This window comes from Narcine bancroftii, chromosome 13 (genome assembly GCF_036971445.1).
Source record: "Narcine bancroftii isolate sNarBan1 chromosome 13, sNarBan1.hap1, whole genome shotgun sequence".
NCBI lineage: Eukaryota > Metazoa > Chordata > Chondrichthyes > Torpediniformes > Narcinidae > Narcine > Narcine bancroftii.
Genome location: NC_091481.1, coordinates 33,246,377 through 33,263,670, shown reverse-complemented (window position 1 = coordinate 33,263,670; position 17,294 = coordinate 33,246,377). Strand labels below are relative to the sequence as shown.

Genomic DNA, 17,294 nt, shown 5'->3' with positions numbered 1-17,294 from the left:
GGAGATAAGATCATAATTGAGGATCTTCTATTACTTCCCCAAGCCGGAGTATGCTTGCTAGGAAGGGATCTACAGGACCAATTGGCTATCGGTACTCGACCTCTACAATCAGGCATTGGAGTACAATTCTATGTTTTAAACGAAGAAGATCGCAAACTAATAAATCCAAGAGTATGGGCAGGAAATGGAAATAGAGGAATCCTTGATATTCCTCCGCTACAAGTCACGTTAAAAGATACTCAACGAATTGTTAGACAGAAACAGTACCCGATTCCGATGGCTGGCCGGAAAGGTTTACAGCCCGTAATTGACCAGTTGATTCAGGACGGTATACTCGAACCCTGTATGTCTCCCTTTAATACCCCGATTTTACCTGTTCAAAAGCCAGACGGCACCTACCGCCTAGTACAGGACATGAGGGAGCTTAACAAATTCATTCTTGCCCGTCACCCGGTTGTACCCAACCCTTATACCATCATGAGTAAAATTGACCCCCATAATCAATGGTTTAGTGTCATTGATCTAAAGGATGCATTCTGGACTTGTCCATTAGCCACAGAAAGCAGAGACATGTTCGCCTTTGAATGGGAGAACCCCTTTACTGGCCGTAAAAACCAATACCGGTGGACTGTCCTTCCACAAGGCTTTACAGAATCGCCCAATTTATTTGGTCAAGTCTTAGAGCGGGTATTCTGGGAGAATATTCTCGGCGACACTAGGTATTATTCTATTTAGTAGAATCCTAGCGAAGATTTTGCCTGCAATGGAGAGCAACGTGATTCCCCTGTAGTTTGAGCAGTCTGATTTCTCGCCTTTGTTTTTGTACAGGGTGATGATGGTGGCATCACGAAGATCCTGAGGCAGTTTACCTTGGTCCCAACAAAGCTTGAAAAACTCATGCAGTTTGGCATGCAGAGTTTTGCCGCCAGCCTTCCAGACTTCTGGGGGGATTCCATCCATACCTGCTGCTTTGCCACTTTTCAGTTGTTCGATTGCCTTATATGTCTCATCCAGGGTGGGAACCTCATCCAGCTCTAGCCTTAGGGGCTGTTGAGGGAGCTGGAGCAGGGTGGAATCTTGGACTGAGCGGTTGGCACTGAAAAGAGATTGGAAGTGTTCTGACCATCGGTTGAGGATGGAGATCTTGTCGCTGAGGAGGACTTTGCCGTCTGAGCTGCGCAGCGGGCTTTGGACTTGGGGTGAGGGGCCGTACACAGCCTTTAGAGCCTCGTAGAAACCCCTGAAGTCGCCAATGTCCGCGCTGAGCTGGGTTCGTTTGGCGAGGCTAGTCCACCACTCATTTTGGATCTCCCGGAGTTTGCGCTGAAGATGGCTACATGCGCGACGGAAGGCTTGTTTCTTCTCTGGACAGGGCGGCTTTGTAAGGTGAGCCTGGTGGGCAGCTCGCTTCTTTGCCAGCAGCTCCTGGATTTCCTGGCTGTTTTCGTCAAACCAGTCCTTGTTTTTCCTGGAGGAGAAGCCCAGTATCTCTTCAGTGGATTGCAGTATGGTAGTCTTCAACTGATCCCAGAGGGTTTCAGGGGACGGGTCCGTGAGGCGGGTTGCAACGTCGAGCTTTGCTTTGAGGTTTGCCTGGAAGTTTCCTCTCGCTTCGTCTGACTGCAGGTTTCCAACATTGAACCTCTTTCTGGGGGCTTTATTGTTCCTGGGCTTTGGCTTGAAGTGAAGGTTGAGCTTGCAGCGAACCAGCCGGTGGTCAGTGTGGCATTCCGCGCTAGGCATGACCCTGGTGTGGAGCACATCTTGTTTGTCACTTTCTCGCACCAGGATGTAGTCCAGGAGGTGCCAGTGTTTGGATCGGGGATGCATCCAGGTGGTGCGGCTTTCGCGCAAACAGAGGAACCACTGACATGGTCTTTGCCCTCAGACAGCTCCAAGAAAAGTGCAGAGAACAAAACAAAGGACTCTACATCACCCTTGTTGACCTCACCAAAGCCCTCGACACCGTGAGCAGGAAAGGGCTTTGGCAAATACTAGAGCGCATCGGATGTCCCCCAAAGTTCCTCAACATGATTATCCAACTGCACGAAAACCAACAAGGTCGGGTCAGATACAGCAATGAGCTCTCTGAACCCTTCTCCATTAACAATGGCGTGAAGCAAGGCTGTGTTCTCGCACCAACCCTCTTTTCAATCTTCTTCAGCATGATGCTGAACCAAGCCATGAAAGACCCCAACAATGAAGACGCTGTTTACATCCGGTACCGCACGGATGGCAGTCTCTTCAATCTGAGGCGCCTGCAAGCTCACACCAAGACACAAGAGAAACTTGTCCGTGAACTACTCTTTGCAGATGATGCCGCTTTAGTTGCCCATTCAGAGCCAGCTCTTCAGCGCTTGACGTCCTGCTTTGCGGAAACTGCCAAAATGTTTGGCCTGGAAGTCAGCCTGAAGAAAACTGAGGTCCTCCATCAGCCAGCTCCCCACCATGACTACCAGCCCCCCCACCATGACTACCAGCCCCCCCACATCTCCATCGGGCACACAAAACTCAAAACGGTCAACCAGTTTACCTATCTCGGCTGCACCATTTCATCAGATGCAAGGATCGACAATGAGATAGACAACAGACTCGCCAAGGCAAATAGCGCCTTTGGAAGACTACACAAAAGAGTCTGGAAAAACAACCAACTGAAAAACCTCACAAAGATAAGCGTATACAGAGCCGTTGTCATACCCACACTCCTGTTCGGCTCTGAATCATGGGTCCTCTACCGGCACCACCTACGGCTCCTAGAACGCTTCCACCAGCGTTGTCTCCGCTCCATCCTCAACATCCATTGGAGCGCTTACAACCCTAACGTCGAAGTACTCGAGATGGCAGAGGTCGACAGCATCAAGTCCACGCTGCTGAAGATCCAGCTGCGCTGGATGGGTCACGTCTCCAGAATGGAGGACCATCGCCTTCCCAAGATCGTGTTATATGGCGAGCTCTCCACTGGCCACCGTGACAGAGGTGCACCAAAGAAAAGGTACAAGGACTGCCTAAAGAAATCTCTTGGTGCCTGCCACATTGACCACCGCCAGTGGGCTGATAACGCCTCAAACCGTGCATCTTGGCGCCTCACAGTTTGGCGGGCAGCAACCTCCTTTGAAGAAGACCGCAGAGCCCACCTCACTGACAAAAGGCAAAGGAGGAAAAACCCAACACCCAACCCCAACCAACCAATTTTCCCTTGCAACCGCTGCAATCGTGTCTGCCTGTCCCGCATCGGACTTGTCAGCCACAAACGAGCCTGCAGCTGACGTGGACTTTTTACCCCCTCCATAAATCTTCGTCCGCGAAGCCAAGCCAAAGAAAAGAGAGCGGGTATTAGATGAAGCTCCTAGGATAGAAAATTGCCAACTCATACAGTATGTGGATGACTTGCTAATTACTGCAAGAACACAGGAATTAGCTAAAGATTTTACGGTAGCACTTTTAAATTTTCTGGAGAAGAAAGGTCTGAGAGTCAGTGAGTCCAAATTACAATTTGTGCAATCCGAGGTCAAATACTTAGGTCATCTAGTTAGTCAAGGAACCAGGAAAATTAGCCCGGAAAGAATAACTGGTATTATACAGATCCCCCCTCCCAAAAATGCCCAAGAACTCAGGAAATTCCTTGGGTTAGTGGGATTCTGTAGAATATGGATAGAAAATTATTCGATTCTGGTCAAATTTCTTTATGATAAGATTTCCAGTATAAGAACCGAAACCCTTGACTGGACGGATGAAGAGATTGAAAAATTCAACTTTGTTAAACGGTGCCTAACGCGTGCCCCAGTTTTAGCGCTACCCGACCTAAACAAACCCTTTGATTTGTACACTAATACCAAAGCTGGAACAGCCACCGGAGTGCTCACCCAGAGCAGGGCTGGCTATAGACAACCAGTGGCTTTCCTGTCAAAGCTTTTAGACCCCGTTTGTCGCGGCTGGCCAGAATGTATACAAGCCGTAGCAGCCACTGCAATTTTGGTTGAAGAAGGACGAAAGATTACTTTCGGTGCCCCTATGATAGTTCATACCCCTCATACAGTCCGCAATATTCTATTGCAGCGAGCTGGAAGGTGGCTCACGGATTCGAGAATCTTAAAATACGAAACGATACTAATGGACAGCAATGATTTGACCTTAATTACAACCAAAACTCTCAACCCAGCAGCCTTCCTCATCTCTCCAACTAATGACCAGCCTTCGGACAATTTAGAACATGTGTGCTCAGAGGTTATCGACTTACAAACAAAAATTAGGGAAGACCTAACCGATGTCCCTTTAACTGAAGGGGAAAAATTGTTTATTGATGGTTCTTCACGTTGTATTGCAGGAACCCGCTATAGTGGGTATAGTGTAGTGGACGGTAAACAGGAACTGGTGATCGAAGCTGGTCGCCTCCCTGGTCATTGGTCAGCACAATCCTGTGAGCTATATGCCCTCTGTAGAGCACTCCACGAACTAGAGAACAAGGTAGGAACGATCTACACTGATTCTAAATATGCTTTTGGTGTAGTCCATACCTTCGGTAAGATATGGAAAGAAAGAGGGATGATAACTGGCAAAGGACAAAAGTTAGCCCATGAACAGTTAATTACCCAATCCCTAGAGGCTTTAACACTCCCGTCCGATATTGCCATTGTACATGTGCGGGGACATCAGACTGGTAACAGTCCTGAAGCTAGAGGAAACAGGCAGGCTGATGCAGCTGCCAAACAGGCGGCATTAGCAGAAAAGATTCACATATACCAGCTACTACCCACGCCGATAGAGATTAAAAAGAATCCCATCTTTTCACGGGAAGAGGAGGTCGCAATGAGAGATAAGGGATTTTGCTAGACTGCCGACGGGTTGTGGTGGACAGTAGACGGACGGCAAGTCATTAACAAAGGCTACTGTGATTTATGGTGTGAAAAATAAAAAATTAAAAAAAAAAAAAACAAAGCCATAGCCCGCCAAGTCATAGATCAGTTACATCAACAAACACATTGGGGAACCCAGTCCCTTGTTGATACCTTTGCACGTTCCCTTCACTGCCCTGGCATATACAATATTACTAAACTTGCTACTAGATCTTGTCCCATTTGTCAAAGGGTTAATAAGAAATCGATGCGCCAAGTAATACCTGGCGGTCGCGACATTGCCGTTCGCCCGTTCCAGCGCATACAAATAGACTTTACTGAACTTCCTAAGATTGGTATTTACAAATTTCTCCTTGTCATGGTCGATCATTTTACAAGATGGGTTGAAGCTTTTCCTACCCCGAATGATCGTGCCAACACTGTCATCCGAATACTCATTGAATGTGTCATTCCACGATACGGTATGATGCAGACCATTGATTCAGATAGAGGTACGCATTTCACCTCTCAGATTCTACAGGGCGTCTGCAAGAACCTAGGAATAGAATGGCAACTACATACCCCATGGCATCCCCAAAGTTCGGGTCGAGTCGAACGTATGAATCAAACATTGAAACTCCAACTCACTCGACTTCATGAAGAGACTGGTCTTTCCTGGATTAAATCATTACCATTAGCCCTGATTAGAATTCGGACAGCACCTCGTAAAGATCTTGCAGTCTCACCGTATGAGATGATGTTTGGGCTCCCATTTATGGGGTTCCACACTGATTCTCCCATTCCTGAAGCTAATGACCAATACATTTCCAAATTTTTACGAGGGCTTTCTACTTCCATCCAAGATTTAAAACAAAAAGGACTCTTAGCCCAAACACCACCCTTAGACTTTCCTATACATTCTATTAAACCTGGTGATTGGGTTTATGTAAAAGCATGGCAAGAGGATCAACTAAAACCTGCCTGGGATGGTCCCTTCTGTGTACTTTTAATTACAGACACCGCAGTAAGAACAAGAGAGAAAGGCTGGACCCACATTCAAAGAATTAAACCAGCTTCTGAACCGCAACATCACGACACACAGATTCAACCCCCAACCTGGCGTGCAGTCCCTCATCCATCAGACCTGAAACTTACACTGCGCCGTGACAAAGTGCCGTAATGTTACATTTATTGTCGTATTTTAATGGTTTATACAGTTATTGTTGTATTCCTTATTGCCGTATTTTAATGGGTTTTACATTTATTGTTGTTTATTCAGTTATTGTTGTTTTTATTGCTGTTTTCAATGGGTTTTACATTTATTGTTGTTTATTCAGTTATTGTTGTTTTTATTGCTGTTTTCAATGGGTTTTACATTTATTGTTGTTTATTCAGTTATTGTTGTATTTTATTGCTGTTTTCAATGGGTTTTACTTTTATTGTTGTTTATTCATTTTTTGGAATATTGTTCATTAAATGGATATGTCACTTCAGTACTCGCTATGTTTTGGGTCCCCCTGGAATAGGGGCAGCAGAGGTTACAATTGTGCTCCTTTAGAATGTAGACAGGGCATAGATTTAATGTATAGTCATAGTGGGATATGGGTTAACAAGGGATTCCAATACGGACCAGGGGAACTGAACAGCTTTAGTGGAGTACATCTAATTTGTATCTTAGCCTACACAGGTATTAAAGACAGGAGTTTTGAAGCGATAGCACAAAGGACATGGTGGGACAAAGACAGACAGAATGGTAGTCAGGATTGTACATGTAGCAGAGAGAGAGAGAGTTAATACATATGCTAATGTACACAGACAGGCTGCAACTCACAAGTTCAATGATACCCATGCTAATGTTAGCAGACAAGCTGCAACACACAGTTAAATCACAAGAAACAATCCCCCCCCAGCTTGGTCACTTTTCATCACCCCGTGAAGGGGAGCACCAGTTTCCAACAACGTGAGCTGCTTGACACTTTAATATCAGGCTCCAAACAGCCTTCGGAGATCGGTGGCCCTAGGGTTCGGGGCTGAAGAGGACATCAGATACTAGCCACAATTCAACGGAACCGCCTGACTACTGCTACTCGTTCGCTGCTGAAGACAGCGTTTCTCACAGACTTCGTCAGGACAATGCTTACAAAAGTCGGGTGGTTAAAAGACACTGCTTCAATGTTTCAACGTGAATCTGCCCATGCCCATGTTCAGACGTGGCAACTTCGGACATGTGGGATGGACTAGACTCTTTACTGAGAACTGGAGCCTGATACTCGCAACCCTAATAAGCAGCTGGACTCGCTACTCTGACCTTCATGGTGCTCCCCTACCTAAAGACTTTACACAGAGATTACAATTCGGTTATTGACCAGCTGGGTAAAACAACACCTTACACTTGAAAGATCAGTATTACTGATCTAAAAGAAAAGTGAGGAAGGGGGGGGGGATCAGTCACACTGACACAGTAACCAAAGATCAGTAACACTGATCATGGTGAAAGATCAGTATTACTGATCTAAAAGAAAAGTGAGGATTGTGAGAGATGGGAAAATTGATCTAAAATTATGAACATGGAAGAAACTAAAGTCCATCAGTGAATGGCTGTAACCAGTACAAACAGGATAAGCTTGGGGGGTTAGGATGCAGGAAAGCAGAGTCAGCACGATTAACATAAGAATCTTCTAGTCTTTGTGACAAGACCATAAGACTAAGATAAGGAGGGGTAAGGAACAATAGAATGTAGGAAGTTGAGGTAGTCTGGATCAGATAAGGGTCTCCTAGCCCTGGACAGAAGTACCAAGTCCTACATATCTAATTAGCTAACCATACACAGATTTATACATATGAAATTAGCCAACCCTAGATAGAATGAGTCAACTCTGCATATCAAGAGACTGTAGCCCCGAGAATCAGGAAGGTGTGAATAAGGACAATGACATGATGGGGCACCCACAGGATACCCCCTGGTCCTCCAAGTGTACTGAAACTGCACGTAGGCAGGAAGGATTGCCTATGCCAAACCCATCCAGGGGGCAGAAGAATGTAAGGGGGAGGGTACTTCTATACTGAAATAAACTGTATAAAAGTTGGGTGAGCCCCAGTGTATGTGTGTATTCCCAGGGTAAGGGGAAGCACCCAACTTTGCATTGTTGTAGTAATAAATGTTCTTTGTTCTCAATTTTTGTCTCGAGCAATTTCTTTAAAGGTACGTTAATTTCTAACAGTTATGAGCATTTTACAGAGGCATTACAGTAAGGGACATAGTGAACTCCACTCCCGGTACAGACTCATGACCAGGTCACAACAAGTAGGGGAGTCTGCCAGAGACTTTATACTCTCTCTGAAAGACCTGGCGAGAGGCTGCAACTCAGGAGTATGCGGAGGACCTTATTAGGGACAGAATTGTTGCGGGCATACGGTCCACTGAGACATCACAGGAATCCACAGCAGCAACACACCTTGAGGGTCCCAAGTGCTTTTTCTGTGGACAAAGAAAGCACCCCAGACAGAGCCCCCTGCCTTGCCAGAGAAAATGTCTGTTCCAACTGTGGAAAACGTGGGCATTATGCAAAAGTCTGCAAAAGCTCCAAGGCCACAGTCAAGGCCCATTCTCATGCTCATGAGAGGCGGGAAACCTCTTCTTTCTCCACAGACAAACAGGAGAAGAAGAATGCCATGTGCAGCTAGCCATCTTGGACAAATGGTACAAAGCAGAGGACACAGTCTTCAGGAGATGAATATGACGCTGAGTACTATCGGATGGAAGGACACGAAGGACATGCCAGACTTGCTTCCCTACGCATGAATCAGGCAAGTCCACACAATTTATCTGACACCACTGTGTGCATCAAAATTAATGATGTGAGGGTAAATTGATTAATAGATAGTGGAAGCACTGAAAGTTTTATTGACCTTGCCCTCCCCACATACCCGAGTGAACACCAGATCCTGTTAGCAGCCAGTAGCCTTGCGGCTGAGGTAAAACAGTTTTGCACGGTTACTCTAGAAATCCAGGGCACAAAATATGAAGGGTTCAAATTACTAGTACTCCATCACCTCTGTGCCCCGGTACTATTGGGGTTAGATTTTCAGTGCCAGTTAGAAAGCATTACAATAGTACACAACAGGCCTCACCCCCCACTACACCTTACGAAGAAACAACGCTGCAGCCTGTCTGTCCTGAACAAAGAACCCCCTCCGCTGTTCACACACCTGACCCCAGAATCCACACCATTAGCCACAAAGAGCAGGAAGGATAGAGCCTTCATTAGGACGGAGGTCCACAGGCTACTACAGGAGGGCATCATAGACCAGAGCACCAGCACCTGGAAAGCCCAGGTAGTTGTAGTAAAGTCAAGAGAAAAACTGCACAACTAGATGCCTACCCCCTGCCACGCATAGCAGACATGGTCAACATTGCGCAGTTTAAGGTGTTCTCCACCATAGACCTGAAGGCAACATACCACCAACTGCCCATTAGAAACAGCAATCGCATTTACACGGCATTTGAGGCAGACGGCAGGCTGTATCAATTTCTGTGACTTCCCTTCGGTGACACCAATGGAGTGTCCCTGTTTCAGAGAGAAATGGACCGAATAGTAGATGAGTTCCAACTGAAAGCGGTGTTCCCCTACTTAGACAACATGAAAATCTGTGGCCACACTCAGGAGGATCATGTCACGAATTTAAAACGCTTCTTCCAGGCAGCCGAGTAAAGGAACCTAACGTACAACAGGGACAAATGCGTCTTTAATGCCAGGAAGTTGCCAATCCTGGGCTACATGGTGCAGAATGGGGAAATCAGCCGAGACCCAGCTCGTATGCGCCCTCTCCTAAACCTCCCAGTGCCACACACGCTGAAAGCACTAAAAAGGTGTTTGGGGCTGTTCACTTACTACGCCCAATGGGTCCCCAACTACGCCGACAGGGCCCGCCCACTTATAAAAGCCTCAGTTTTCCCACTGTGCCCAGCAGCCACCAGAGCATTCAGGGACATTAGGGACCATATCGCTAAAGCAACCATGCAGTCCATAGATGAGTCGATCCCGTTTCAAGTAGAAACGGATGCATCCGATGTGGCTCTGGCAGCCACCCTAAACCAAGACGGACGACCGGTGGCCTTTTTCTCACGAACCCTACAGGGGTCAGAGGGAAGACACACAGCAGTAGAGAAGGAGGCCCTAACCACTGTGGAAGCAGTAAGGTACTGGTGACATTATCTGGCATGCAAACACTTCACCTTTGTCACGGACCAACGGTTTGTGGCTTTTATGTTCGATAACCAGAACAGGGGGAGAATTAAGAATGACAAAATCCTGCGCTGGCGGATAGAATTGTCTACATTTAACTACGACATTCTATACCGTCCCAGGAGACTCAACGAGCCCCCGGACGCGCTGTCCAGAGGCATTTGTGCCATCCTTAACCACACGTTGCAGAACTTGCACAATGAGCTGGGCCACCCGGGAGTCGCGAGACTGTTTCACTTCATTAAAACCCAAAACCTCCCATTTTCAGTAAAGGAAGTGAGGTCAGTGAACAAGAGCTACCCTATCTGTGTGGAATGCAAACTGCAATTTTACCGACCAGACAAAGCCACCCTGATAAAAGCTACCAAACCTTTTGAGCACCTCAGCCTCGATTTTAAAGGCCTGCTCCCATCCAATAATAGAAATGTCTATTTCCTAAACATAATAGATGAATATTCCCGTTTCCCCTTCGCAATCCCGTGTTCTGATGGATCAGCAGCCACTGTTATAAAACACCTCCAACCCATCTTCAGCATATTTGGGTTCCCGAACTACATACACACAGACAGGGGTGCTGCATTCATGAGCGCAGAAGTACAGTAGTACCTTCACGAGAGAGGGATTGCTACCAGCCGCACTACAAGTTACAATCCAAGAGGGAATGGACAAGTCAAAAGGGGAAATGCCACTATCTGGAAAACAGTCCTCTTGACTAAAAGCAAAAGACCTGCCTGTTACTAGATGGCAAGAAGTGTTGCCAGAAGCCCTACACTCTCTACGTTCTCTGTTGTGTTCTGCCACTAACATGACCCCACATGAACGTATCTTTTCTTTCACAAGGAAAGCCACGACGGGCACAGTGCTGCCTAAATGGATGATGACACCGGGACCTATTCTCCTCCGGAAGCACTGCAGACTCCACAAAGCGGACCCGCTGGTGGATCAAGCGGAGTTGGGGCACGTGAACCCTCAGTACACCTTCATCACATTCCCAGATGGAAGAGAAGACTTGGTGGCCACCAGGGATCTCGGGCCGGCCGGATGCGTGAACAACGCGGAGGAAACACAGATGTCTACGGATCAGCAACAGTCACTAGAACAGTCGTCCATCGAGTCACCCCAGAGGACTATGCCACCCACCCCGGAAATCAGGACCCTGGGTACGCCCGCCCCACAAAATATCACCACTCTCGACTTGATGGCAGGACCTAATCCCACACAATCACATCCCATCCCCAGCCCACATGGCCATCTAGTACTTCTCACTCCCACACCTCCACCAAGAAAGGGCGAAAGGCAGACCGCACTCCCCACCCCTATACCACTACCGAGGAGGTCCAGAAGGCAACGGAAGCCATGAAAAAGTTTAGACTTATGAACTTACAAACAAGGGAAGGAGGATGGGTGGGGGGGGGGGAAATAACAATTTTTTAAGGGGGGGTGAACATGGTGATATGTAATTACAACACTAGGTCACCAGGGGTCATCCCGGTGACCTTGTATCTAAAGCAGTCCAGAGCTACAGTCCAGCCTTCCAGGTTTGTCTTGCAGAGAGACAAGACCTCTTAGTGTACATATCAGTTTATTAAAGCTGTCTTATACTCTCACTGCTGGTGTGGTTATTGCCAGTACAACCAGCTCCATAGTCAAAAAAGGCCAGCAGCGCCTCTATTTCCTGCAAAGGCTGAGGAAAGTTCATCTCCCACCCTCCATCCTCGCTACATTCTACAGGGGATATAACGAGAGCATCCTGTGCAACTGCATCACCGCCTAGTTTAGAAGCTGTTTCATCTCAGACCGTAAGACCTCGTAGAAGATAGTGAAATCAGCGGAAAAGATCATTGGGGGCTCGCTTCCCATCATGAAGGACATCTACATCACTCGATGCAGGCGAAAGGCATTAAACATTGTGAAGGACTCCACGCACCCCTCATGTAAACTGTTCTCCCTTCTCCCATCTGGTGGGAGGTACCGCAGCACTCGGGGCCCTTTCATCAGATTGGGCGACAGTTTTTGCCCCCAAGCCATCAGATTCCTGAATTCCCAGAGCATTTGTGGATAGGGTACCATATACTGTTACTGCATAATGTCTTAATATTTCAATGTGTTTAATTTCTATTCTAACCTATATTTATGTAAATAATGCCCTGGAGAAACGTTATCTCATCTTTACCGTGCAAGCATGGTATGAACGATAAAGGTGACGATCATTTTTCCTAATCTCTGAGGGAAACAATTACATTCATGGCACCACCCTCACCCAATGAACAGAGAGAGATTAAGCAAACAAACAAGAGGGAGTGCATCAATAGCTTTTCTGGTTTGTACATGTAGACAATGGAATTGTTCAACCATCAAACTAATTAGAATATTAAGCAGAACTTGTCGCTCGAACTTGGGCATAAAAGACACTCACTGCTGGGCCAGATGACTAGCTCTGGCTCATCATGAATCCTGTTCTTGGGACCAAAGGACAAACATCTGGCTCATTATCAATTCCATTCCTGGGGTCAGAAACCAAGCCCCACGGTCAATACAAATAACACTAAACAAAACCAGCAAACACTGTGGGTCATCAATGGGGAGCAAAACATAGAGGTGGCATTTCAAGTCAAGGACCTTACTTCAAAACCGGAGAAGTGAGAAAACAGAGGGGAGGACTGGAAAGAACAAAGGGAATGTCTGTGAAAGGATCCAGGCCAAAAGGTACCATGGTAACAAATGCTTTAAGGACAGCAAGATGAAACAGAAAATAATAAATCCAATTGAAAGAATATCCCAGTCGCATCCAAGGAAGGCAAAAAAGTGCAGAGCAGTTAAATGAAATCGTTAAACTCAGCATGGAGTCCCAACAGCTTCACCATTCATGGGCAGCATGGTTACTATACTGGGATCGGGACTGGGGTTCGAATCCCGCATTCTCTGTAAGGAGTTTGCATGGTCTCCCTTTGTTTTTCCCATGGGTTGCAGTTTCCTCTCACTGTTCGAAACATACCAGGGGTTGTAGGTCAATTGGGTGTAATTGGTTGGCATGGGTCTCATGGGCTGAAAGGGCCTTAAGAAAAATCCTGGACATAACTGTTGCTCAAGCTTGCATTCTGTATCATTGTGGACCAATGAAGGAGAGCAGAATGAATTAATCTGACAGGTGACTGTAAGACCAGGATCATCCCTGATAACTGAGCAGAATGTCCTTTAAAGTAGTAACCGCTCTTCATTTCATTTCTCCAATTGGGAGCATTAAATGCAATATGGTTTTTCGGAGGTACACAAGTGAATTGTGCTTCACCTGGTCGCCTTCAGCTAATAGGAAGATGCAGGAATTGTATTTCAAACAGGTGAATAAGAATGTGTGGTTAGTGCAGATGGAATAATAGAACAGGAAATCATGGAGGGAACAGTATTCTCAGAATACTGACAGTGGAGATTCGATTCAACACTCTTGGTTTTCTCGATTATCCAGTTCTGATGAAGGATCCTTGATCAAAAATGTAAATTCTCCCCACCATGCAGCATAACCTGACAATTGCTTCTAGCATAATTTTGTTTTAGATTAAGCTCCAGAAAAAGGATATAATGAGTGACAAGCATCATGCGAATGACATGAACGCATGGTCACAAAAGCTGTAGAAGAGGGGGTAACAAATGAATAATGAGTCCTCTTTCATTGAGGCTGACCTGCATATTCCCTCTTGAATAACAATTCTTTCAAAGCTGTGACCTGCAAAATGTCAGAATCAGATATTTTTTGCTTCTCCACTCATATAATAGGTGAATTGAAAAGAATTGAAATGTAGAAGGCAGAGAAATTCTGACCAGAGTAAAATGCTGTGAAAGAGGCAAAATTCTTATACAGAAAGTCCCCAGGTCAAAAACAACATATAGCTCTGTCTTCAACTCAAATTCGTATTTAAGTCGGTCCTTATTTAGTGTCAGTCAAATGTTTATCTTAGTATATAGCACATGTAGAACAGGTACAGAATCTTTTATCTGAAACCCTTGGGACCAGAGACTTCGGAATTCAGAATTTTTCAGATATAGAATAATATTAGTTAAGTAATTTGGCTAATTTCAGATTTGCGCCAAACAAAGATACATTCCAACTAGAAGGGTCTCTGGACTGTGGGGGGAGGGGAGGTTTCGGTAGCGGTTCTGGATGGGGGGGACAACCAGGCGTCAGGCCATCTATGACGAATCGGGCATCTGTATACGATGAATCGGATGTTTTCCTGCTGGCACATATAAAGTAAGTATTCCCTAGGGTTCCACTAATTACCAACATGGACTGACAAGGGATATTCAAGCATGAGTTGAGCATAGGTCATGTTTGGCGCCAAACATGAGCTTTGATATGCAGATGACATCCATTGAAAAATGTTCAGTTCTCACAAATTCAGATAAAAGATTATGTACCTGTATATATTTTACCTTTCTATGCAAGTAAAATACTTAAGAAACACTTCCAAATACACTACAACATCTTAAGCATAATACAGTACGTAATTGGATGGTGTAGGAGACAATGATGGAGAGATGACTACTGTTGGAGAAGATGGACCTGGTGCTAGAGAGTCAGGGTTTGATTCTGCTGCTGGAGAAGGTGGGGGGGGGGGGGGGGGGGCGGGATAACCAGCACTTGCATCAGATTTATGCTTTGAAGACATGGTTACTCCGTTATTATGCATGTACAGGCTTTTCCCCTGATAGATTTGGTACGTACAAATACAGTACAGGTGTATCAAGATTTTTGCCACGTGAAACCTGGAGGTGAAATCAGCTGCAAAGAAGCATCTGTTCATTTCTAGATGCCTTTAACCCAAGGAAGCAGTAAAGAGTTACCAAACTGCTGGTTCACGAGTCACTTTCAAACCAGATAAAATAAAAGGGTATGCTGTACTGTACAGTTGCGATGCTCGATCTGTTCCCACGCTTGCGATATACAGTACACTACTCTCTCATGATACTGACTCAACCACACTCAAACCGGAAGTTGACAGCATTCTACTTCCAGCTGGCTTGTCAGTTTGTAAGTACGAGTTGTTCGTAAGTCGGACGTTTTTAACCCAGGGACTGCCTGCATTCAGAAGTCATCTTATTTGTTACAACATAGGAGGCCATTTAGTCCATCATGTCCAATACTAGCTCCTTAACAGAGCAATCCCACCAGCTCCATTCTCCCACTTTGCTAAGCTGCAGCCAGAAAAAAGTACTTGAATTTCCAAGGTATAAAAGGCTATGGTCCCAATGCAGGTAAATGGCATTAGAATAATTGAGTGCAATGGTCAATACAGACATGGTGAGACAAAGGGCCCTTTCCTGTGATGTACCACTTTATAGCTCTCTTGCTTATTTTACATCATCATCAAATGTACTTGCTTTATTTTACATTAACGGGCTAAACATTGTATATGGCAATGAACAGAGAAAGTCTTCAGAGACACAAATATCAATTAGGAACCAGCACTTGCATTGGAATCCTAAGATTTTTACAAATGTCTTCTCAAACTTACAAATATTTGCATTTATACCATGCCCTTCACAATCTTTGGAAGTCTCAAAGTATTTCACAATGAAGTACAGATGAAACATAACAGCCAATTCATAAACTCGTCCTGTTTTAACAATGTTTTTTCGAGGGTTACCATTGACAAAATTTACTTTCACAAGGGAAGAAGGGCTTAATTTAAAATCTCATCCAAAAGAGAACTTGATCTTTTAATCTTCAACCAAAACTTCATCACCCATGTTTTTGTAATAGCTCAGAATTCTAAAGCAGGTTGAAATCTTCTAAAACCTACCGTAAAAAGTCAAAATCAATAGTTGAATACTTTGTTTGGATCAATGCCCACAGTCCCCAGAAAAAATGGGAAGCCTGAATAAAGGAGAAAATTGAAGGTTTAGTTAGACAGCTGCATTACTAAAAATTAAACAAAAATCTGCTGCATACATATTTAATGTGAAGATAAAAGAGACTGCAGAGGCTGGAATATGGAAATAATAAAACAAAAGTCTAAGAACATTTTGTTTTTTTCTTATATGTGTAAAGTGTCATGTTCTTGAACCAATACTTAGTGACCTCCAACAAAGGCATTCTCCGTGGCAACAGAAATTGGAAAGAATTGGCTTCAATCACAATCGTACTGAGAAAAATGTGCTCAACTGAGCTTCTACATTTGGTTCAATCTTGGTAAGCACAATTAAAACAAGGTGCCCTTTGTTCTGCAGATAAGGAAAAGCACTCGGCTTTACTCTGAGTATAAACTCATAAATGCTAGCAGGTTTCACAGCATCTATAGGAGGTAAAGATTTGTTACCTGAGACCTTCTTTAAGGAAATTCTCTGAGTATATCTGCTGCAGGACAGCCTGGCAACACCTGAATTTCATGATCATCTCCCATCATGATAAAGAATCTCATACTTCCTTTCAGGTCTCTTATCTCTTCACTGTATCCTGCTTCCATGTTACTAATTCTGGACCACAAACTAAAAGACCCTTGAACTCTCCAACAGCTTCCCATCAAAAATCTCGAAAGCACATTCAGTTAACCAAATGTTTGGTCATGGCTGAGTATATTCAATTTTAATTTATGCACAATTCAAGCGTGCACAGTTTAAGAAATTAACAATGTAAGATAAAGCCTGCAAGATTCTACACATGGGGTGGCACAGTTGGCGTTTAACGGATAGCATAACGTGATCGAGGCCAGACCAGGTTCGAATTCCATGCTATATGCAAGGAGTTTGTACGTTCTCCCCACGTCTGTGTGGGTTTTCCTCCGGGGACTCCGGTTTCCTCCCACCATTCAAAATGCTCCGGGGATGTAAGCTAATGAGGTATAAATTGGGCGGCACCGAGTCATGGGCAGAAATGGTCTGTTACCATGTTGTATGTCTAAATTTGTTTTAAAATGTAATGACCATAAAGCATGAAGTAGATGTCACATTTAGTTCTGTACTCAATCTTTTAATGCCCCTTCATTCTTTAATACCTACTTTTGCATTTTCAGAAAGCAATCCACTTGTTTCGTACCCAATCTGGTACCTTAAACATAGACTCCATACCACCTCCAATGCACCATGGCTGCAATTAGTACCACTCTTCAGTAAAATGCCATAGATGTATGTCCCAAACTTGCAATCACTTTCATCTAGTTGATTGGAGGCAGGTGGTGCAGAGTTATGCCACTATCTGAAAATTCCCCATCAAGTGGGAACA

The 17,294-nt window shown here is 45.0% G+C and overlaps 1 protein-coding gene across 1 annotated transcript in view; it reads right to left on the bottom strand.

Moving 5' to 3' along the window:
- etnk1 (ethanolamine kinase 1) overlaps positions 1-17,294 on the bottom strand; it is a 55,188-nt gene that overhangs the window by 16,024 nt on the left and 21,870 nt on the right. The window contains exon 7 of the mRNA XM_069907716.1: positions 15,877-15,950. Coding sequence (XP_069763817.1) covers positions 15,877-15,950 — 74 coding nt within the window. The remainder of the gene's footprint in view (positions 1-15,876; positions 15,951-17,294) is intronic.